The sequence below is a fragment of the Antechinus flavipes genome, chromosome 1 (genome assembly GCF_016432865.1).
Source record: "Antechinus flavipes isolate AdamAnt ecotype Samford, QLD, Australia chromosome 1, AdamAnt_v2, whole genome shotgun sequence".
NCBI classification, from domain to species: domain Eukaryota; kingdom Metazoa; phylum Chordata; class Mammalia; order Dasyuromorphia; family Dasyuridae; genus Antechinus; species Antechinus flavipes.
The window spans coordinates 116,412,453-116,437,552 of NC_067398.1; the positions used below are offsets into that span (position 1 = coordinate 116,412,453).

The window sequence follows — 25,100 nt, forward strand, 5'->3', positions numbered from 1 at the left end:
ACCCTAAAAGATAAATCTATCCAGAAACAAAAGAATATGAGTAAATAACAAGTTCTTTACCCATTAAGTACTTAAATGCTAATTAAGAGGGGAGACAGGAGATAATTGATACTGTACCTTTTAGCTATGGTTCAACTTGTAACTGAAAAGTTTCAAGTCACAATTAGGGCACAGATCAAGGCCACATTCTTATGAGAAATCTTCACAAAGTTTATCTCATTCATCAGTGAGATGGGGGAGAAAAAGGCACCAGAGTAGGTAGGGAGTCTTAACCAATCTTCAACCTTTTTTCCTACTCTTTTCATATATAAACTACTCAAGGTCTGAACAGAGGACACTCATATCTCATTTACTCTATTATTTCCCCATTACATCTAGTAATTTCATCAAGTATACCAGGGAGATTCAATTGATGAAAGGTCCCTAAATCAACCCTCTCCTATGCTAGTAACAACCCAATGGAGGCATTAAACTAGGTTATCATAGTGAAAGGACAAATCTGTTGTTTTTCAGTTCTGCCTGACTCTTCATGACCCCATTTGGGACTTTCTTAGCAAAGATACTGGTGTGATTTGCCATTTCTTTCTCAAGTCCATTTTACAGCTGAGGAAACTGAGGCAAACAGGGGTAAGTGATTTGCCCAAGGTTACACAGTTATTAAAGGTTAGAGTCAGGATTTGAACTCGGGAAGAGTTGTGCCAGGACTGGTGCTCTATCCACTGTAACACCTAGTTGCCTCCCAAAAAGAGGTTGGAACTCAGCTGAAAAATGATAAAGCCCTTAATGACACAGATAGGTGATAGAGAACTGGGCCTGGAATTTAAAAAACTTGAATTCAAATCCACTCAGATCCTTACTAGCTGGGTGAACCAGGAAAAATCATATAGCCTTTGTTGTACTTCCAGAGAAATTGAGGCAAGATAGAGATTAGAGAGTTTTTAATATTTTATTTGGATTTCTGAAAGGGAGAGATTTTCTGGGACTAAAGGTCCCAGGGCTAAAGTCTTAAAACATTCAGCATCAGAATGGAATGTGAGATTCCAATGAATTATACATGGCTCTAAGCCTTCAGGGCAGACAAAGCAAGGGGTGCAGTCTGAGCATTGGTAAACGGTGGGAATTTCCAAGCAGGGATCATCAATAGGGTAGGGGTAGTACCATAAATTCTGATTAAACTGGGAGTAAAGGAGGTAGAGTCATCTAGAGATAGAAAGTCTGGAACTTAGAGATAGAGAATGCCAATTAGGTATCTGAGATAGGACAGCTGGAGTTTTATCTTTTGGAATGCCAAAGTGGCTAGATCTGTTCAGCCCTAATTATCTCAGCCCTAATGAACATGAAAGGGGAATTGCAACCAGGGGGATTGAGACAGAACAATTAAGGAACTGAGACAAAACAATTTAGGGAAATTGAGGGAGGACAATTTAGGGAAACTGAGACAGGACAATTTAGGGAAATTGAAGCACAATAATAAAAGGAAACTGAGGCAGGACAATTTAGGGAACTGTGACTCAACATTGTCTGCCTCAATTTCCTCAACTATGAAATGAGGATAAAAATAGCACCTAGTTTCCAGAATTATTGTGAAGGTCAAAGGACATAATATTTGTAAAACACAGTGAAGAAATAGCAGGTTGTAGGAGAGCAATTCAAAATATGAAAAATTCACAACAGACATTATCATAGGAAGACCTTTATTAATAGAAGAAATCAAAATGATGAAAAAGTAGGCTGCAATTGAAAGTTCAGAAGGAAGGGGACATAAGGGCAGGATCTAAAGATTAGAGAGGAGTTCTGGAGGGTTCTAGTCAAGGAGAAAGTCATGTGCATGTTAAGTCTATGTGAGCAACTACATGAGGAAACAGTTGAATAAGCCTTAGATGTGCTAGCAAGACAGTCCCAGGAATATAGTCTTGCTTTGTGTGTGATAAGATTGACAATAGGAACAGGATGGGCTCATTTAAAGTTCACATTATTTTTGACAATAGTGACAGGATGGTCTGGTTAAAGTTTACATCATTCCTGCAAATTCACATTACTTAGCCCTGTATCTGGCACATAGTAGTCACTTGATAAATGTTTGTTTCCTTCCCTCTTTAGATATGTCTCTATAGGGATTATTAAGCCAAAAGAGAGATAAATGAATCTATGGAGCAAAAGTTCTTAACCTGGGTGCCATGAACTGTTTTTTTTTTCACAAAATTTGGTAACTATATTTCAGTATAATTTATGTATTATTTTATGCATTTAAAAGCAATGTTCTGGGAATGGAATGACAAAATATTGGTAGATTGGCAATAGGGTCTTCAACCTCCAAAAAGTTAAAGAATTCCTACCAGGGTAGAAGAATGATCAGAAAGTTTGTTTTAGGGTTAGTAATGAAGAAAAACTTCCTAACAAGTTGATCACAGATTCCTTAAATCAAATTCCAAAGTAATTCACAATTCAAGAGAAGTTTAAGTAACTACCAAAATGATCAGAAGTTCAAACAATCTCCTTTATTGCTGTTCAGACATTTCAGTCACATTTGATTCTCTGTAATCCCATTTGGCAAAGGTACTGGAGTACCTTGTCAGGTTCTTTTACAACAATTTTTTTATACAGAAGAAACTGAGGCAAATGGTTAGTTCACATAGTAAGTGTCTGAGGCAGGATTTGAAATGAAAATAAGTCTTCATGATTCCAAATCCCATGCTGCTTTAGTAGGAGATATTAAAAGATCCAAGTGTATTTAAACTTAATTAAGCAATAAGTTAAAGAAAATAGTTTCACAGAACAATGCAAATGGTACAAAGCACCATGAGATATAAGGGAGAGATGACTTGGATCAGAGAAGACTTATAAAAATGCAATTGAGTTGAGCTTTTGGGTATAGGGCATTCACAAAAAGAAATTAGGGATGGAAGAGCAAAGATATAAGTAATAATGTGAACATTTGGAGCATTGACAAAAAGAAGAAATGCAGGTCATGTGAAGTAGAGAAAAAATTTCCAGTTAAAGTGTGTCATAGAGTCTGTGGCAGGGGATTCGTTTAAAACAAGTTTAGAAAGGTATCTTTTCAGTGGGTGTGAGTGGCCATGAATACGAGGTTTAGAGTTTTAACATTATATTTGGTAGTCAAAAGTCAATAATCAATAAATATTTAAGTTTCCTACTAGTGTTGGGCACTGTTCTAAGTACTGGGATAGAATACATAAAAGGAAGGATAGTCCCTGCCCTCAAGGAGCTTACAATTTAAGGAGACTGAAAGAAAACTGAAAAAGTAGGAGGAGTTGAAGTTACCAGATGTGGGCAATGGGGAAGAAGTCAATGAATACAACCCAGCAGGAAATGGAATGGGCAGTTGGGAGCTGATCAAAGTTTGTGAGCATTGAAGTGGCATAATAAACCATGTGCATTAGGAATATTAATCTGACAACTACCTGGATTGCAGATGTCAGAGCCCATTTAGAAAGCTATTGTACCAGTACAGGTAAGAGACAATGAGGGCTTGATTTAAAGTAGTGACAGGAGGAAGGTTAAAATGGAGACAGATGCAAAAAAAAAAAATTGGCAAAGACAGAACCCTTTTTGTGAGAGAAATGATTTTGTGATTAAGTGGCTGATAAGGAGTAAAAGTGGAATTCAGAAAAGGAAGTCAAAAGCTCGAAAAGAGATATTCCTTTCACCAAAATATGAGGATTGTGGACCCTAGTGAATGCTCCATCAAAGAAGACACATAAGAAATAGAAAATGAGTTTTGAAAATTTGTGCGAAATTATAGCAAAAGGAATTCAGTCCTGGGGACCAGGGAACAAAGAAGGTGACCTTCCAGGGCACTTCTCCATCTAATCTCTTGTATTCTGTTTACAAAAGTTGATAATTTTCCTAAGCTTCAGAGAGATTCCCCTGAATCGAAGCAAGGCAGTTGTCCAGGGCAATTTTGCATATGGTATTATGATATGGTATTATGATAACAATCAGGCAGACATTTTGAAATTTAAATTATCTCTATTTGCACTTAACAGATTATTCTAAGAAATGAAAGTTGGTCACTATTTAGAGTTAATAAACTATGCTGTAAGAATATGTAGGGGTGAGATTACCCAGACAACTAATTACCTGAAAGATAATCTTGACTAATTGGAATTAGAGCAAGCAAAGCAATTATTAAATGTTGTTATCCTTTAGAACAGTCCTCAACTAGACTTGGGATTTAATTATCTTTAATAAGATCTCATAATTAGAGGGATCTAGAAATTTAGAAATAAAAAAGCTATTATAAAATCACTGCAGGATGATTGAAAGAATTCTAGAGCAGGATTGAAGAAATTTGAGTTCTAGTCCAAGTTTCTGCCACTAACTACCTTCATGATCTGGCAGGATTTTTATTCTCTCTAAGTCTCCATTTCCTTACTGCCAAATAAAGGGGATGAACTAGATTGATCATTTGTTCATATATTTATTGAGTTTCTGCTGTGTGAGACACTGTGTTAAGAGCAATGAAAGGATCACATAATCTTAAAATCTGTAGGACCCTTTGAAGTCATCTTGTTCAAAATCTGCCTTTCTAAGGAATATATATATTGCGTTTATATCCTTGACCATATATATCCCTCACAAGTGTTTGTCTAGCTTAACTGAAGACCTTTAGGGTTACCTCCTGAGGCAGGCAGATCACTCCTTACAAAGATGAATCAGGATGAGAACCCTGTTCTCTGGAGGAGTAAAATATTATTCCTGCCTTCAAGGAGTTTACAATCTAGTGACAGAAGAAAAGAAATGGGCTGATTTGAATTTCTCCCAGACATAAAACTAACAAGAACTTAGAATAGGACTTTAAGGTTAACAAAATGTTTTCCTCACAACTACCTTGGGAAGTAAGTAATAAGAGTATTATTCAGGTAAGGAATCTAAGGCCCAGAAAAGTGATGTGACCTGCCTAAGGGCACACAGCTAGTAAAGAAGAAAGCCAGGATACAAACCCTGGATTCTGATTCTGAGTCCAGTGTGTTCCTGCTGGTACACTCCATTGCCTCATGGGTGACTGCTATTGTACATGGTTTCTGAGTTACCTTCTAGCTCTCAGATTCTATGGGTTTTATGCAGAAAGGCAAGGCAGACTTTGAAACAAAGGAACTGGGAAAGAACTATAAAATAAGGTAGTACTAACAGATTTCTTGAAAGTAATGGGGTGCAGCAGCAGAAAGAAAGGAGTAAGAATTAGAAAAGCCAATGATGAAAATCCTTGTTCTCTTATAGAAACAGGACTCTGCAGTGATGCTAGGTTCTGTGATGACCTTGCATTCTGGGGAAGTAATCCTGTGAAGTCCTGCCACCAGGTTCTGTTGTCAAGCTATAGAGCTGCTTTGGAAGTGAGTTTCTCTTTTGCTTTTTTTCTGCTGAACATGTTCTGATCTATTCACATTTTGGTTCTATGACATCAATCAATAAAATGTACTAAATAAATTAAGTGAACAGTGGAATTGTAAATCGATTTCAGGCGTAGAAGGGAAAGAGTAAGGGAACCAACAAGAGACTATTATAGGAATTGAAGTGAGAAATGATTCACGCAAGAATCAAGATTGTGGCTGCAGAGCCCATCATATTGTTACACATTTCTGAAATATTAAATAAATGAAACATACAAGCTTTGGAAATTGTTTCACAAAAATTGCAGGCTAGAGGCTTCTGGAATCCCCAGTTCACTTGGAAACAGGTAAGATAGATGAGTCAAACTATTGTTAAAGTTCAGTTCAAACTAGCTGGTTTGGATTCACACATACACAGCAAGGTCTCAAGCTAAAGTAAATATCCAAAATCCATCTCAGCCAGGGCCTGCCTCCCCTTTCCATTAGCTTTACAGGCAAACTCAAATTTATTACTAGGTAGTAGAAACTGGATCTGTACCTCAAAATGGGCAGAGGTCCTAAACAGAAAATGAATGACATGGCCCATTTCATCAGGCCCAATTCTTCTATTAGACTGAATGCCAGGTTTCACAGGCTCAACTACTTTCTATGTGAATGACTCTAAACAAATCATTAGCTTCTTCTGGAAGCTTCATAGAAACATAAAATATCAGAATTGGGAAAGGACCTTCATTTCATCTAGTTCATTTAATGGACAGAATTGAAGTTCAGACTGGTCAACTGATTCATCCAACTTAAATGGCATTGTTTTAAAATCTAGATTTTTGCATCACTATATTCCCTTCTTAATTATGGTCCAGTTTATTAAATGATAGAGAAAGGAGATTTCCTTTCAGGATTATTGTGGCATTCTACCAAATGATTTGAACATTTCCAAAATAGGCAAGGGGTCTTTAAATCCCCCCACAAGAGGATCAATTACTTACTTTTCCAAGTGTAGAAGAGTTGGTCTTTGATCAATCTCACTCAGCCCAGAATGTAAATAAGTTATTAAAATATCTGTCAGATTTAACTTATACTTTAACATATTTAACATGTATTGGTCAACCTGCCATCTGGGGGAAGGGGTGGGGGAAAGGAGAGGAAAAGTTGGAACAAAAGGATTTGCAACTGTCAATGCTGAAAAATTACCCACACATATATCTTGTAAATAAAAAACTATTAAAAAATATAAAATAGGACTGCTTGCCATCTAGGGGAGGGGGTGGAGGGAGGGAGGGGAAAAATCGGAACAGAAACGAGTGCAAGGGATAATGTTGTAAAAAAAAATTATCCTGGCATGGATTCTGTCAATATAAAGTTATTATTAAATAAAAATTTAAAAAAATAAAAATATAAAATATAAAATATCTGTCAGTCCAGGATCCCTTTGAGATGTGGAAATACCTTTCTCTGATGGAATTAAAAGGAGCATCTTCATTGGACAAGTACATAATCAGACATTCTCTTATTAAGGCTTTAAGCAACCAAGTCCTTAGGATAAGAGCAGAGTGTGATGAAGTATGAGCTCATGTACACTTGTGAAAGTTCCGGGGGGGGACAAGAGTTCTCTCACCCTAACATTCAAATATCTCTAAGGTGGATTTACCACTCAGAAAAAGGCACCTCATTTGATAGTAAGTTGGAGAGAGTTCAGAGCCCACTTGAAGAGGAAAAAATACATACTCCAAGTAATAACAGAAGTTACTGAAGGAAACTTCCTTCCTTCCTTTCCTAGAAATAGGAACCCTGGCAGCAGAGAAGAGAGCTGACTATGGAGAAAAGTAGACATGAGAAACTTAAAAGAACAACCTGCTCAGCAGAAATACTACATTTAAGGAGAGGTGTGTGAGAATTCTATGACAAGGGAAAGGGCTTCCAAGTCCTGTAGTACCAGGAGTTATAAGTTGCCTGCCCTTCCCTCCCTTCCCCTTCCCCTGTCTCCTTCCCTCTTCTGCTTCTCTTTGTCTCCTCTCCCCCTCTCTCTTCTACCCTTTCTCTCCATCTGTCTCTCTCTCTCTCTCTCTGTCTTTCTCTCCTACCCATACACACACATAAGTATATATGTATACCTCAATTCAACAAGCATTTATTAAACTCCTACTAAGGTATTCCACCCGGCAAAAGTATTAAGTGAGAAGTGTATATCGCTCACTATATATTAATGAACTGACATAGCTTATAAATACATCTATTATGAGTTCATTTAGCATGAGCCTGCATCATGCAAAATCAAGGTCATTTGGTGTGAAACTTAACCTGCTTTTATGTCTGTTTCTTTTTTATGTATTTGTATTTACCCCTTCTATGTATTTACCCTCCCCCATCCTCCACTCACATCTTCCTTGTCTTAATGGAAACAGGTGGAAATAACTAGTACTGCCAGTTAAACATATTCCAATTTATTCTCATTCTACAAAACTCTCATTTGACATTTAAAACCTTTCACAATCTGGCTCCAACCTATATTTCCTAACTGATTGCACATTACTCCCCTTCATAAATTTTATATTCCAGTCATATTCGAGAACTTTTTGTTTCCTACACATGACATCCCATCTTACACATCTATCCTTTTGCACATGCTATCCCCCAATACCCGGAAAGTTCTCCTTCTTTATCTCAATCTAGATTACTTTAATAAACAATGTAGGTGCCCCTTCTTACAGGATACCTTTCCTGATCCCCTTTGTGATTGGTAGTCGTGTCCCTCTCCATCCCCATGAAAGATTTTATATTTATACTTTATATAGTGTGTAAATTATCTAAGTACACATTGTTTCCCTAAGGAGAATATAAATTTTCTGAGAGTAAAAATAGTCTTTTTTAAATTTCTCTTTGTGTCCTTCTGTGCCTAGAAAACAGCAGATGTATGATGAGTACTTGAGGAATTAAAATTACATTGACTTTTATGCATGAGCTTCATGAGAACCAAAGAGACAATCAGAGCAGTTAGTAATCTACTAACCACCCTCTACATACTGTACCCTACTGTGACACCAATGCCTGCTCCTAGGAATCTCAAAAGTATTTGTTTCTCCATAGTTCTGTCTGCATTTTGTATCTCTAAAGAAAATGATCACCTGGATCCGAGATTACCATATGCAGAGACACCCATGTCTGACATAGAGAACATGACATGGTCTTAGCTAACTCATTCCACTTTCCAAATCTCGCTTTCCCTGCTGCATAATGAGAGAACTGGACTATATGGCTTCTAGATCCATTCTAATTTAACATCTGTGATGCAGAAAAAGCATCAGGAATTCCACATCTGCTGCCTGTGTTCTTCCTGCTGGGCTCAGCAGATGTTTGCTTATGCCGGATGGGATCTTGTGACCACAGAGGAGAGGAGCACAGGCGCCAAAAACCTTCAGTCTTTTAGTCTAGGTCTCATTTATATTTGACAGAGAAATTGAGGGAAATGGTCATAAAAAGCAATGTGGTGTAATAAATAGAGGCTTGGATTTAAATCAGGAAAATCTGGGAGCAGATCCTGCTTCTCTAGCTAAGTGACCCTAGGAAATTTTTAACCTCTCATGTTTTTCTCTTTCTATGTATCCCCAGTGCTTGGCATGGAGCCTGGCAGAGAGAGAGCATTTAATAATTGCTTGTTGATGGACTGGTGTTTCCTCATCTGTAGAAAGGATGTAACATCTATTGTTTGCCCTTCATTCTCCTAGAGAGCCATGACATCAGGGATGTGAAGCCATCCATGCAAGTGATTTGGATCAAAGCGAGGAAGGGCTGGGCAAAGTCAGCAACCTCACTTTCTCCTTCAGAACCAACTAGATCCATTGTCAAGATATAGATCAGGATGACTGGAAATGACCCTGGAAGCAAGGGAAGTCCTGGTCTTTTTAAGCTGAGATCTTTAACAGGTCTCAGTTTGACCGAAGCAGCATCTATTCAGTGATTAAGGCTGGGTAAGAAATGAGGCAAAGAATGGCCTCTTCTACCTAATTAAAAAAATCAGTAACATCTGTAATACCCAACAGAGTTGTTTGTTGAGATCAAATGGAATAAGATATTTAAAGTGCTTTCCAGATCCTAAAGTGGCGTGTATCTGTTGCTATTATCATTAATAATAATAATGCATTTCTAGGTGTTCCAAATCACTACTGATCAGAAAAAGGCACATTAAGACAACTCTGAGACATCACTACATACCTGTCAGACTGGTTAAGATGACAGAAAAAGATAATGATGAATGTTGGAGGGGATGTGGGAAAACTGGGACACTGATACATTGTTGGTGGAGTTGTGAACACATCCAGCCATTCTGGAGAGCAATTTGAAACTATGCTCAAAGAGTTATGAAACTGTCCATACCCTTTGATCCAGCAATGTTGCTACTGGGCTTATATCCCAAAGAAATTTTAAAGAAGGGAAAGGGATCTATATGTGCAAAAATGTTTGTGGCAGCCTTGTTTGTAGAGGCAAGAAACTGGAAACTGAGTGGGTGCCCATCAATTGGAGGATGGCTGAATAAATTGTTGTATATGAATGTTATGGAATATTATTGTTTGGTAAGAAATGACCAGCAGGATGATTTCAGAAAGGCCTGGAGAGACTTATATGAACTGAAGCTGAGTGAAATGAGCAGGACCAGAAGATCAATATTTACCTCAACAACAATACTGTATGAGGAAAATTCTGGTGGATCTGTCCATCTTCAGCAATGAGAGGATCCAATTCAGTTCTAATTGATCAGTGATGAACAGAACCAACTACACCCAGCAAAAGAACACTGGGAAATTAGTGTGGACTGTTTGCATTTTTGTTTTTCTTTCTAGGTTATTTTTACCTTTCTAAATCCGATTTTTCTTGTGCAACAAGAGAACTGTACGGTTCTGCACACATATATTTTATCTAGGATATACTGTGACATATTTAACATGTATAAGACTACCTGCCATCTAGGGGAGGGGATGGAAGGAATGAAGGGAAAAGTTGGAATAGAAGTGATTGCAAGAGTCAATGTTGAAAAATTACCCATGCATATATTCTGTCAATAAAAAGCTATAATAATAAAAATAAACAAAATAAAATAAAAAATAATAATAATGCATTTCTTCTGTGTCATTAAGCAAATTAGTGAAAAACCCAGAAATTCAAACTCAGATAAAATTCCTTCTGAACAGTTTTACATACACAGCTTAAAGGACTTAGGCATTATTGTTAAGTCTTAAGAGTCCAATTACAAGTCCTGAAAGATACCTATAGACAAACTCCTTTACTTTTTTTTTCCCTTGGCAGGAGAATAGGAATGGAAGGTTCCTATTTATGAGGGCAGATACATGAACGTAAACATGTATTTTTCTGCCAGATTTGGACCAGCACTGACAGAACTCTAGAGCAGCTAAGAGAGGAAAGCAAGGCTCTGGAAAGCTCAAAATATAGGGGATAGGTCTTTTAAATTCTTTTCTTGGCTCAAGTCTTTTCAAGGAGCATGAGTTCTAAAATGCAAGTTTCTTAAGAGTCCTGGAGATGAGGAGCAGACTCAAGAGGCTCTCAGTTTCACATGAACCTTAAAGAAAGCCACCAGTTTACAAAGTGAAGGGAGAAAAGTAGTTGATGTTAATGTCACATCGACACTTTAGACTTAGCAAGTCCCAAGATCTGATCATTGTTAAATGTGCTTCTCCTTCCAACAATTGTCGGTGTTACCAACAATCACCCAGTCTCCCATTTCTGAAATCTATATGTTCCTCTTAAATGCTGTCTTCTCCCTCAGTTTTCATATCCAATCAGTTGCCAAACCCTTCTACCGGCACATGTGGGTCCTTTTTCCTTTTTTATGATCTCTTTGAGATACAGGCCCAGTAGAGACACTGCTGGTTTGTATGCACAGTTTGATAGCCCTTTTGGCAAAGCTCCAAATTGCTCTCCAGAATGGTTGGATCAATTCATAACTCCACCAACAATGCACATCTCCTCCAACATTCATCATTATTTTTTTCTGTCATCTTAGCCAGTTTGAGAGGTGTGAATTAGTACCTCAAAGTTGTCTTAATTTGCATTTCTTTGATTAATAGTGATTTAGAGCACTTTTTCATATGACTAGAAGTGGCTTTAATTTCTTCATCTGAAAACTGTCTGTTCAAATCTTTTAACCATTTATCAATTGGAGAATGGCTTGAATTCTTATAAATTTGAGTCAGTTTCCTATGTATTTAGAGATGAGGCCTTTATCAGAACCCCTGCATGTAAATTTTTCCCCGAATTTTATTGCTTCCCTTCTAATCTTATCTGCATTGATTTTGTTTGTACAAAAATTAATTCAAATTTATAAGAATACAAATATGGAGACTGAATGTAGATCAAAACAAAGTTTTTCACCTTTTTCTTGTTGCTGTTTGCTTGTTTTTTTTCCATATTTTTTCTTGTCTAGCATGATGAATATGGCATTTTTAAAAGAATTATACATATTTAATCTATATCAAATTGCTTGCATGTATTTGTAATATTACAAATAAAATACTACCAAAAAAAAAAAAGACCCATCTTTAATTCCTTAGCTTGGAAATTACTTCGTTGGATACAAAGAAAAACTCTAAATGAATGTACTGGAAACAACACATTTGTCAATGTTGGAGATCTACTTTTGCCATTTTAATCTTATGCACTGCCTTTCTTTCTCAACAAGATCCAAGTTGCATGACTAACTTTTAACTGGAAAAGGTGACTTTGAAATGTGAATGTTACAGATGACCAATCAGTGACATATACCCTTGTCTTTGTCTGCCTTTTGACAAGGTAACTTGGCCATACCAATTATTCCTGAAGTTTCAGACAGAAAGATAAAGGTCAGAAATACCAAGATATACAACAAGGCTGTACTGGATTGGTATAATGAGGCTAATCAGAACCAAGAGCTCATGGAAATGGGGAGTGTGATGTTCACAATTCTGACAGATCCTCTGAGGAATGACAGTTATTTAAGATGAAGGCACCTTGAGACACAATAAGATATGGAAGAATATAGGTATATATGGAGATTAACTCAGGAGAGATTCTCCCAACAGAGGATCACAGTGCTCATTTTGAAAACTGGAACTCAGATACCTCTTACCTTTCTCTGATGCGGGAGCCAGGTCAATAAAACTCCGGCATGTTTCACCTTTGAAAAAAAAAAAAAGATTAATTTTAGACAGTTCCATTTTTTTGTCTCTTCCCACTATCATGTATCCCCTGGTCTCAAGGAGGCTATGGTCAGTCCAAACTGATTTTGGTCTTTAATCTAGATAATATCTTTTAATTACCATCCTCACATAGCACATTCTACTTTCTCTAGCCTAAATACCCTTTGCAAGGAAGACATTTAATCTAGTATTCAAAGACCTCCCCAATTTGGTTCAAATCTAACCCCCCAACTTTATCTTACACTCCTCTTCATATTAGTCTATATCTTGTAATAATAACTCATAATAATAGATAGCATTTATAAAGTGCTCATTATGTCCCAGGCTCTACACAAAGTCAATTATTATCTCATTTGATCCTGAGAACTAGGTAGTATTAATATCCCCATTTTATTTTTTTTAATAACTTTTTATTGACAGAACCCATGCCAGGGTAATTTTTTACAGCATTATCCCTTGCACTCACTTTTGTTCCGATTTTTCCCCTCCCTTCCTCCACCCTCTCCCCCAGATGGCAAGCAGTCCTTTACATGTTAAATAGGTTACAGTATATCCTAGATACAATATATGTGTGCAGAACTGAACAGTTCTCTTGTTGCATAGGGAGAATTGGATTCAGAAGGTATAAATAATCCAGGAAGAAAAACAAAAATTCAAATAGTTTATATTCATTTCCCAGTGTTCTTTCTTTGGGTGTAGCTGCTTCTGTCCTTCCTTGATCAATTGAAACTGAATTAGCTCTCTTTATCGAAGAGATCCACTTCCATCAGAATACATCCTCATACAGTATCATTGTTGAGGTATATAATGATCTCCTGGTTCTGCTCATTTCACTTAGCATCAGTTCATGTAAGTCTCGCCAGTCCTCTCTGTATTCATCCTGCTGGTCATTTCTTACAGAACAATAATATTCCATAATGTTCATATACCACAGTTTACTCAACCATTCTCCAATTGATGGGCATCCATTCATTTTCCAGCTTCTAGCCAATACAAACAGGGCTGCCACAAACATTTTGGCACATGTGGGTCCCTTTCCCTTCTTTAGTATCTCTTTGGGGTGTAAGCCCAGTAGAAACACTGCTGGATCAAAGGGTATGCACAGTTTGATAACTTTTTGAGCATAGTTCCAAATTGCTCTCCAGAATGGCTGGATGTGTTCACAATTCCACCAACAATGTATTCAATGTCCCTGTTTTCCCACATCCCCTCCAACATTCCCCATTATCTTTTCCTGTCATTCTAGCCAATCTGACAGGTGTGTAGTGGTATCTTAGAGTTGTCTTAATTTGCATTTCTCTGATTAATAATGATTTGGAGCATATTTTCATATGTCTATAAATAGTTTTAATTTCTTCATCTGAGAACTGTCTGTTCATATCCTTTGACCATTTATCAATTGGAGAATGGCTTGATTTATTATAAATTAGAGTCAATTCTCTATATATTTTGGAAATGAGGCCTTTATCAGAACCTTTGACTGTAAAAATGTTTTCCCAGTTTATTATTTCTCTTCTAATCTTATTAGTTTTGTTTGTACAAAAACTTTTCAATTTGATATAATCAAAATTTTCTATTTTGTGGTCAATAGTGATTTCTAGTTCTTCTTTGGTCATAAATTCCTTCCTCTTCCATAGGTCTGAGAGGTAAACTATCCTATGCTCTTCCAATTTATTTATAATCTCATTCTTTATGCCTAGGTCATGAACCCATTTTGACCTTATCTTGGTATACGATGTTAAGTGTGTGTCAATGCCTAGTTTCTGCTATACTAATTTCCAATTTTCCCAGCAATTTTTGTCAAATAATGTGTTCTTATCCCCAAAACTGGGTCTTTGGGTTTGTCAAACACTAGATTATTAAAGTTATTGGCTATTTTGTCAGTATCCCCATTTTATAAATGAGGAAATTGAATCAAATAGAAGTGAAGTAGTCTAGATTTCAGTTCAGGTCTTCCTGATTCCAACCTCAGACACTCTATCCACTGAGCATCTAGCTGGACTCCTCATTGTCTCCAGAATAAATTCAGGGCTTTCTCATGTCCTTATACATATTGTTCTTTATAAACCTTTCAAGGAACTACTCCAGTGTTACTTCTTCTATGAAGTTTTTCCTGTTTTCCCCAACTGGAAGCAACTCCTCCTTCATTAAATCTTTTAGCAATGTGTACTTTTCTGCATTTATCTACTTTGTTTTTTTTTTAAATCATTTTTTATTCATTTTCTCCTACTAGATTGTAGTCTTTGAAAGCCAACTGCATTAGTGAATAGAGTGCAAGATATGACATCAAGAGGACCTCAGTATGAATCCCACTCAGACTCTTAATCAGTATGTCATCCTGGAAAAGTCACTTAATATCTCTAAAGCTCATTTTCTCTGGAAATAAGATCTATCCATCTTAAAACCTTGGGTCTGTTTTGTACATAGATAGAATGTAAGTCCATTTGGGGGGGGGGGGAGAAGAGAGGAGTGCTTTCTCTTTTGTTCTTACAGTTCCAGATCCTAATAATTAATGTGTTTATTGATTGATTTCAGGACACACACACTTCAAAAAAAGAAATACTATCACCTACTTCATGTGGTTGTTGTAGGACATATAAGATGGAAAGTACTTAGCAAAACTTAAGGCTCTAAATAAATATGTACCATTACTGAAATAAGAGCTTATTTTGTCTATATTCATGCCTAGCACAAGGCATAAAATAGGTTCTAAGTAAGAGTTTGCTGAATGAGTAAATAAAGAATGTATAGTTACAAACCCAACCAATTTTTGCTCCTACCAGTTTTCTACACTGCCCTACAGTTTCTCATTTGTGTCTATTATCTTTCTATGTACTTAGAAACCCGATTTTCCCTAGAAATATGTATTTTACTCATTGATATCTGCAAATATTTCTTCATGCAATGATTGTAGTGATTACTGTTTAGGAGGTAGAATTGTTATACCTATCTATAAATGTATTTTTGATACAATTAAGGTCAATTATCTACCCTAGATAAATACTCTTAGGATCATAGGAGTTAGAGCTAGAAAGAATGTATAAGGTTGTAGAAAAATAAAAGCTTTGAGAGGTAAAGAAGTTTGGTGAAGGTCACATAAATAAAGAACAAGTTCAAGATTGGAACCCACATTCCCTACTCAAAACTCAATGTTCTTTCCACTCCAGTGTTCTGTTTCTTATCTTTCAATCTCACTTCCTTGCATAATTTAAACTTATTAAAATATATTTAATAAGTGAGAATTCTGTTGTAGCTAAAGTGAGCAAGCAATAAGCATGTATGAAAACTACCCATAACATCAGGCATTATACAAAGCATAGGGGACAAAAAGAGATACTTCCTGCCCCCACACTGAGTTTATATTCTACTGGATGATCCTGTCCTAGTAATAATACAAAGTCAGAACAAAAACTATATGCATTCTCAATCCACAAGGAGCTCATCATTGAAAAGAAAAGAATAAAGATAGTTTTAAAATGTAAATTTGAACCATTTTGTTTCTTTTATTCTTCATTCTTTTACTTCATATATTTATGACCACCATTGGAAAAAAATAAAAGTAAAAAGAATGGAATGAAAAGTCATATTTAGTCATTTTTCAGTCATGTTTCAACTATTTTTTAGGGTTTTCTTGACAGAAATAATGGAGTGGTTTGCCATTTGCTTCTCTTTTATTGAAAAGGAAATTAAGACAAAAACAGTTAAGTGATTTTCCCAGGTCACACAACTAATAAGTGAGTGAGGTAGATTTGAATTCATGAAGATGAATCCATACTAACGTAGAGCCTGGTGCTCTATCTGTACTACCACCATGAAAGAAAAAGAGGAAGGCTCACGTGACATCAAAAAGAAAAGAAAAAGTTTTTTCCCTTGATTTTGTATTTCATTAAATAAAAAAGAAAAGGAAAAGGGAAGACAGTAACAAGGAAAGAATCATATTAAAAATAAGACAAATAATGTCCAAATGAAGGATAAAAAGAAGTTTGGTTAGTATGAAATAATGATTAAAATTGTTTAAAATGGTCAAATAAGGTTTGTTCCCCAATTTCGTTTCCAGACATTTGTGTTACTCACGTTCACATACTCTACTGTCTAGTCAAATTGAACTTCCCGTACTCCTGTCTACTCCCATTTATTTCATTTGCACATACTATTCCTCATGCTGGAGTGGATTTCCCTATATCTCTGCCTGTCAAAAATCTTTCTTTTCCTTTAAGGATCCATTCATATGCTACATCTTCCACAAAACTTTCCTTGATCCACCTCTGAGGTAAAAGTGATCCTTTTCTCATCAAATTTTCCATACTATACCATTTGAACTGTGTGACAGATTTGACCATGCTCTAACTTGTATTAAAAAAAATTTATGTATATGTTTGATTCCTTTCTGCTAGGTTGTAAGCTTCTCAAAGGTGTTGATTTTTATCTTTATATAATCAGTGCCTAGGACAAGGTCTTAAACCTAGCATTTACTAAATAAATGTCTGTTGCATTGAATAATCTTTCAACTTTCTATATTTTGTTTGGGGAATACAATCAGAAAAATCCATATACTCAATCATAGATAATTCAATTTTAAGTGCCTCCTAGTATATCTCCACTCTGGACACAGAAATAAAAAGAAGACAGAGATACCAGTCCTGGTTAAGCAGTAGCAAACAGTAGAACTGTGATATAATTCAATTTAAATCTTTGTTCAAACATCTACTTAAATTTTTCTGTCCAAAAAGTTGTACCTAAAAATGGTCTAAAAGCTCTGTGAGAGGAGGGGCTATTTCATTTTTTGTCTTTGAATAGCAGTAACTAGCACACAGTGATTGCTTAATAAATATTTGTTGATTGATTCATTCATAGAAACTAAGGGTCACAGAATTGAAAGGAATCTTAGAAATCCTCTAATCCAGTGGTTTCTAAACCTTTTTTTGACTCTTTTGATTAATTTTTCCCCAATTGGTATTGAGGAATGATTTTTTTTTCCAATGGCACTTGTACAATGGTTCCCATAGGGATGGGGTTTGGTTATTTTAAAGATCTAACACTCACCTTAGAAGGGAAAAGTTTGAGAGTTTGCACAACTACAAGAGGTGAAGGAATACAGAAGTAATAAATGAAGGTCATCTGTGGTTATGTTGGACTTAAGTTGGCTATTATGGGAAATATGGGATATAAATACCATCTTCCACCTTCTGACTAGTTGATTACAACTCTTATAGTTAAACTACAGCCTCCCAGGAAGCCCAGACCTCACCTCAGAGACAACTACTTTAGTTATCCCCTTTATTTTTACAAATGGGGAAAAAGAATGTCAGAAGTTTGGGGCAAGTGAAAGCTGAAATGACTGAGGAACCAAAGGTTCAAGTTTCCAAACTTATTGACTTAATTAAGCAATGCATGCCAATAGCATAACAAATCAGGAATAGTCAGCTTCCTTAGTTTTGGCACTGGATCCCAGATTCAGAGGGAGACAGATTTTTATGCATTAAAAACAATCAAATAAGACCAATTAATTTTAAAAAGCAATTAATCAAGATATAAAATTAGGTAATCTTATTTCTAATTAGAGGAAACAGTAAGAAGTTTCCCAGGTGGAAGGGGGAGAGCAAGCAGGTGCAATTTCCCAAATTTAAAAAGGGGTGTCCCATTCCCCCAAGTATCTGTAAACAATCAAAGGAACAAGTAAACATTAACTGATCAATATGCACCAGTTTTCAGATAAGACATATGAATTATTTGAGATATAGTGGTGAGAAAATTCCTTGCATCAGTCTTTACATGTGGCTGAGTTTCTGTTCAGTATAATGTAGGTCATTAGTGAAAGGTATCTAAGCAGTTGGCAAAGTAGTCCAGATAGGTTCAAATAATACAATAAGGTTTTCTCACAATTTTAACAATTGAATATTAGAAAGAAGAAAATTCAATTAAAAACTTTGTACACAAGGAGATAAACAAACAGAAGGTAATAGGGCCTCCAGATCATCTAAACAAGTCCAAATATCTCTGAATAAATATTGTAAGATGAAGGAAAATGGATTAATACTTAATGAAATAAAACATGTTGTGGAGATATTGTTTTTGTAATTGATTTTTTGACCTACTCAATTAATAATTATGTGAAAGCAAATAAAAATGATAAAAAAAAACAACATATCAAAATTTCTAGGGATGTACTTAAAACAATTGTTGGGGTGAAAATTACATTTAAAAACCCATGTTAACAGAATTGAAAATGAAAGGATTAATGAACCAAATACTCATCTTCATAGGAAACTAGAACACCAACAAAAAGCAAACTTTAAAAAAGTACAAAACAAGAAATATTTAAAATGAGAGGAGAAAGAACATTTTATAACTAACATTTGAAAAAAAAAGACTAACAATTGGTAAACTCCTAGCTAATATGATTAAAAAGAGCAAAAAAATCAAAACAAATCATAACAAAAGCAGAAGGCATTCAGAAAATCATCACAGTTTATATGGTGATAAAATAAGAACACAAAATACATAGTTATATGTCAATAAATTAAGAACACAAAAGAAATAGGGAAATGTCTTTAAAAATATAAAATATCCAAAACTAACTAGATATCTTAATCAATCCAATCTCAGAAAAAGAAATAGAATTAACTACAAAGAACTTGTCATAAGGGGAAAAACAAATCTCCTTGTCTTCATAGACTCTTAGGAGACTTGTATCAAACTTTAAAGAAAAAATAGCATCTATACTATATAAATTATACTCAAAAATTGAGAAAGAAAGCATACTATTAAGCTCTTTTTATGAGACAAAATTGGTTCTAATACCTAAGCCTGGGAAGGATGAAGCAAAAAAGAAGAGTAATAGACCAATGTCATAAGTGAATATTAATTTTAAAATTTAAGTAAAATCCTGTCAAACTACAAAAAAGTTCTAAGATATCTTTCATTGTAATCTGTTCATATCATGTTGTAAAAACATTTCAACATTAGGAAAATATTCAACATAAGTTAACATATTAAACCAAAACATCTAAAACCACATAATCACCTCAATGTAAAAAAGAAAAGAAAAGAAAAAGCTTTACAGAAAAAGCTGTCAAAGCACTAAATTCATTTATGTAAAAAATAAAAAAAAACTTATACAATATAGACATAGAAATTTTTTAGAATATAAAAAGTGTCTAAAACAAAAATGAAGCATCATATGTCATGAAAATATACCAGAAACTTGCTTTTAAAATATGGGATTAAAGCAAGAATGTCGCTCTTACTATATATAGTCCTGGAAATGGAAGTGATCTCAATAAACAAATTATATAAATTAAAGTTGTAAAGATAGACAAACAAGATAACGTTATTCCTATCTGATGATGACATGGTGGTTTTATTAACAAAACCTAAAGAATAAACAAAGATACTAACTGATACAATTAATAACTTCTGCAAAGTTGCAGGTTACAAAATAAATCTGCAAAAATCAATGGCAACTGGGGGCAGTTAATTGGTGCAGTGGATAGAATACCAGCCCTGAAGTCAGGAAGACCCGAGTTCAAATTTGACCTCAGACACTTAACACTTCCTGGCTGTGTGACTCTGGGCAAATCACTCACCCCGAATTGTCTCAGCCAAAAAAAAAAAAAAAATCAATGGCAATTCTAGCAAAAATCAAATTAATAATAAAAAAAAGCAAAAGACTATTCCAATAAATGCAAAAGTATATAATCTACCAAAGATTAATCTATCAAAAGATCAATCTACTAAAGAACCACACATTTAATTTCAAAGTACTTCTTAAAGAAATAAAGGATAACAATAGCTGAAGGAATATTTATTATTTAGATGAGCCATGCAAATATAATAAAAATGACAGTACCAAAGTTAATTTATGCTTTTAATGTTATACTAAACTGTTAAAGGAACATTTGACACAATTTAATAAAATAATAACAAAATTCACTTGGGGAAATAAAAGATCTCAAATGTTAAATAAAATAATTTAAAGAGATAGAGACAACAGGGCAATAGTATTTCAGATGGCAAACTAGATTATAAAGTAATTATCATCAAAATTTTTGGCAGTAGTTTTGGGGTTTTTTTTTAATAAAGAAATAGATTAAAGTATCATCCTAGACAATGGAGGAGCAGAAACAATGGAATTCAATAATCCGCTACTTGATAAACCCCAAAACATAATTTACATTAGAAATAATTCCCTACTTGACAAAAAAAAAAAACTGCTTAAAAAACTGAAAATCAAACTGGCAGAAAAATCAAACAGGAATGATGGACCCATACCTGATCCCATATTGCACAATAAGTTCTAAATTAATATATCAATGTATAATTAAAGATCATACCATAGGGAAAAAAATTAAGAAGCAAGTCAAGCAATTACAAAAAACAAAATATATAGCTTTAATTACATGAAACTTCAAAACTTCTATATGAACAAAAGAAATTCATCTAAACATAAGAAAGGAAGAGATTGAATGGAGATTTTTGGATGAAATATCAAATTTCTCAGCTAACAGTTTGGAATCCTAGATATATAGATAATAGATATGGATGTGTGTGTGTGTGTGTGTGTAGGGGTATAGTTAAAACCATTCCCAATAAGTAAGTTTTCAAATCACATGAATATGCAGTTCTCAAATCTATAATCCAAGGTCATATGACCAAGTCCAATTGAATTATAGCACATTAAAAAGGAGGGGGGATTAGTTAGCAGGTGGAAAATTGTAGCTAAATTCTGATTGGGCAGATTCATAAATCCACATACTCTAATAGAAATAGGATCATCTTGGTAGCACATGGATAGAGTGTCAGTCAGATCTGGAATCATTCAAATGATTCAAATTGAGTTCAAAATGAGCTTCAAACACTAGCTGTATGACCTTGGGCAATTTACTTAACCCTATTTGACTCATTTTGTCATCTCTTAAATGAGCTGAAGAAGGAAAAAGCAAACTACTCCAGTATCCAAGAAAACCCTAAATGAGTTGCAGAGTTGGATGCAACGGAAAATTTAAAAAAATAATGATAATTGCACTGTTAAAAAAAAAAAAACCTGAATTCTCTTAGAACTTTCATCTTCTGATTCAAACCAGTTCCACTTGTTCAGTGATAAAGAGAGCCATCTATACCCAGAGAGAGGACTATGGGAACTGAATGTGGACCAAAACAGCATCCTCACTCGTTCTGTTGTTGTTTGCTTGCAATTTGTTATCTTTCACGGTTTTTTTTTTTACCTTCCTTCTTTATCTGAGTTTTCTTATGCAGCAAGATAGCTGTATAGATATGTATACATATATTGGATTCAAAATATATTTTAACATATTTAATATATTGGATTACCTGCCATCTAGGGGAGGGGGTGGGGGGAAGGAGGAGAAAATTTGGAACAGAAGGTTTTGCAAGGGTCAATGTTGAAAAATTACCCATGCATATATTTTGTAAATTAAAAGCTTTAATTTTAAAAAAAGGAACTTTCATCTTCAAAGTAAACTAAAAGATGGTAGAAGGAAGGAAGGAAGGAAAGAAGGAAGGAAGGAGGAAGAGATAGAAGAAAGAAGGGATATTGTACTAAGTACTTTACAATCATTATCTCATTTGATCCTCACAACAACCCTTGAAGATAGATGCTATTATTATTATTCCCATCTTATATCTGAGGAAACTGAGAAAGACAGAGATTAAATGACTAACTTGGATTTACTTAGGCAATATGTGTCTGAAGCCATGAAGGTTTTATTAATTCCATGTCCAGCCCACCGTGCCACCTAACTGCCTGCCAGAAGAGAATAACTTCAAATTCAAAAAACATATCAATCAAATGGTCCTTATCAAGAATCTACTATGTTCTAGATATTATGCTAGATGCTAGGGATACAAGGACAAAAAAAAAAAAACATGAAACATCTCTATTCTCAAGGAGCTTACATTCTATCAAGAAAGACAATATGTAAGTATGTAAAGAATAAATATAAAGTAAATGCAAAGTAGCTTAGTATAAAATAGGGGACACTATTAATTGGGGGAATCAGGAAAGGCTTCATATAAAAAGGTGATGGTTATTGTTCTTCCTTTGTTCTTGAAGAGGACCAATAACAACATTAGAATAATGTCTTGATTTGCACTTGAATTGGATTTAAGTGAACCAGAGCTGTACAGAGTTATCAGTCTCATTCTCTCCTCCAGAGTCTCATCAGAGTCCAATGGCAAGACAAAAATCAAGATGACCAGTGATTGCCCAAGAAATGAGGGATTCAATAAGGTAGCTAAGAGAGAAAGTAGAACAGCCAATGAAATAGCACAGGGATGGGGAAATGAATGCCATTTGTGAGAGAGACCAGTTATTATAACTATAAAGGAATAATAAATCACTAAATATTGTTTAAAAATGAAAGAAAGAAGCTGAATCTCTTTTAGAGCTTTCATCTTCAAAGTAAATGTAAAGATGAGAGAGGAAATGATGGCTTATAATTGAGTTCAAGTTTCCAGGTCAAGACAAATTATACCAAAGTAGAAATAACTAATGTTTATAGAGTGCTTTAAAATCTGCAAAGCACTTTAAATACATTATCCCGTTTGAGTCTTACAACAACATTATACATTTTTGTCTCCAATTTACAGATGAAGAAACTAAGGTACAAAGAAACTCGTAGTGACTTATCCAGAGTTACATAGCTGGAACTGGAGAATTTGAACCTATGTACTCTTTTCACTCTAGCTCACTTACTATCAAAGATGCAAAAACAATTAACAGGTGTGATTCTCCAACTTCTGGTTATTGATCTTAAAAGAATCACTAAGGACAACAGAAGTAACCAGAAGATGGAGATGGGCAAGTATGGTTTCAATTTTCACAACAAAAGAAAAGGTGTATTAAGAAAACAGGAAACCATTGAACTTGATGTCAGTCCTCAGCATGATTCAACAGTAGACTGAACAGGTGGCTTATGAAAATTTAGAAAAGATAACAGTGATAATTAAGAGTCAGAATGGGTCTACCAAGATATGCATGCCAGACTAATTTAATTTACTTTTTAAATAGCATTACTGAAATGGTAAATTAAGTGTATGTTGTAGACATAGCATAGCTTGATTTCAGCAAGCTATTTGAGAAAAACTTTCATAATATTCTTGTAGACAAGATAGGAAAATGTAGACTGAATAATAGGGCAATCAAGTGAATATAGCAAGTTTAATGACTGTACCCAAAGAACACCCCAAAACTAATTAATGTCTCAATGTCAACCTAGAAGAAGGTTATTGGTGGAATGTTACAGGACTTTGTCCTTTGCTATTTCAAATCTTTATTTTATCAACGATTTAGTCATAGAGATATAATTCTTAGTAAATCTGTGGGTAATAATAACATGAGAGAAATGATAATATATTAGATGACTGAATCAAGATCCAAGAAAACGCCGGAACAATAAGCCAAAATATTGATGAACAAGGTGAAATTTAATAATGATAAAGATAAAGTCACCTAAAAGAACCAAATGGACAAATATAGACAGATCTGGCCTAGTGTTCTACACTGAAAACAAAGACAAGATTTTTAGTTGGCAGCAGGCTTAGCTCAGTCAATAGTATGAGGTAGTTGACAGAAAAAGTTAATATTGTCTTAGGCTTCATATACAGAACTACGGTGTCCAAAGCAAGGAAAAGAATAATCTCATTGATCTTAAAGGAGGGAAAGGGACCCACATGGGCAGAGATGTTTGCGGCAGCCCTTTTGGTAGTGACAACAAACTGGAAACTAAGTGGATGCCCGTCAACTGGAGAATGGCTGAGTAAATGATGGTATATGAATGTAATGGAATATTATTGTTCTTTAAGAAACAACCAGGAGGATGATTTCAGAAAGGCCTGGAGAGACTTACATGAACTGATGCTGAGTGAAATGAGCAGGATCAGGAGATCATTATACATGGCAACCATAAGACTATACGACGATTAATTCTGATGGACGTGGCTCTTCTTCAACATTGAGATGATTCAAACCACTTGTTCAGTGATGAAGAGAGCCATCTACACACACAGAGAGAACCATGGGAACAGAGTGTGGAACACAATGTAGCATTCCTCACTCTCTCTGTTATTTGCTTGCATTTTGTTTTCTTGCTCAGTTTTTCTTTTTCTTCCTTCATGATCTGATTTTTCTTGTGCAGCAAGATAACTATATAAATATGTATACATATTTATGTTTAACATATATTTCAACATGTTTAACATGTATTGGACTACCTGCCAGCTAGGGGAGGGGATAGGGAAAAGGAGGTGAAAATTTGGAACAAAAGATTTTACAAGGGTCAATGTTGAAAAAATTACCTATGCATATGCTTTGTAAATAAAAAGCTTTAATTTTAAAAAAAGAATAATCTTGTTCTATGCACTGATCAACTCACATTGAGCATGTGATTATCAGTTGTGGAAGATATATTTTATAATATATATTTTATTTTAGTATATATTTTATCAGACATTAAATACCAATAAAGTCTACTAAATTTTCTTAACAACTACTTACACTTTATTTATATTTGTAAAGTACATTTTTTCAGTTATTGCTTTAGATTTT

The 25,100-nt window shown here is 34.8% G+C and overlaps 1 protein-coding gene across 2 annotated transcripts in view; it reads right to left on the bottom strand.

The window, feature by feature from the left end:
- The window catches only part of GSG1L (GSG1 like), a 365,420-nt gene that overhangs the window by 269,420 nt on the left and 70,900 nt on the right, over positions 1-25,100 (bottom strand). For both annotated transcript variants that reach the window (XM_051988348.1, XM_051988336.1), the window contains exon 2: positions 12,466-12,513. In XM_051988348.1, coding sequence (XP_051844308.1) covers positions 12,466-12,513 — 48 coding nt within the window. The remainder of the gene's footprint in view (positions 1-12,465; positions 12,514-25,100) is intronic.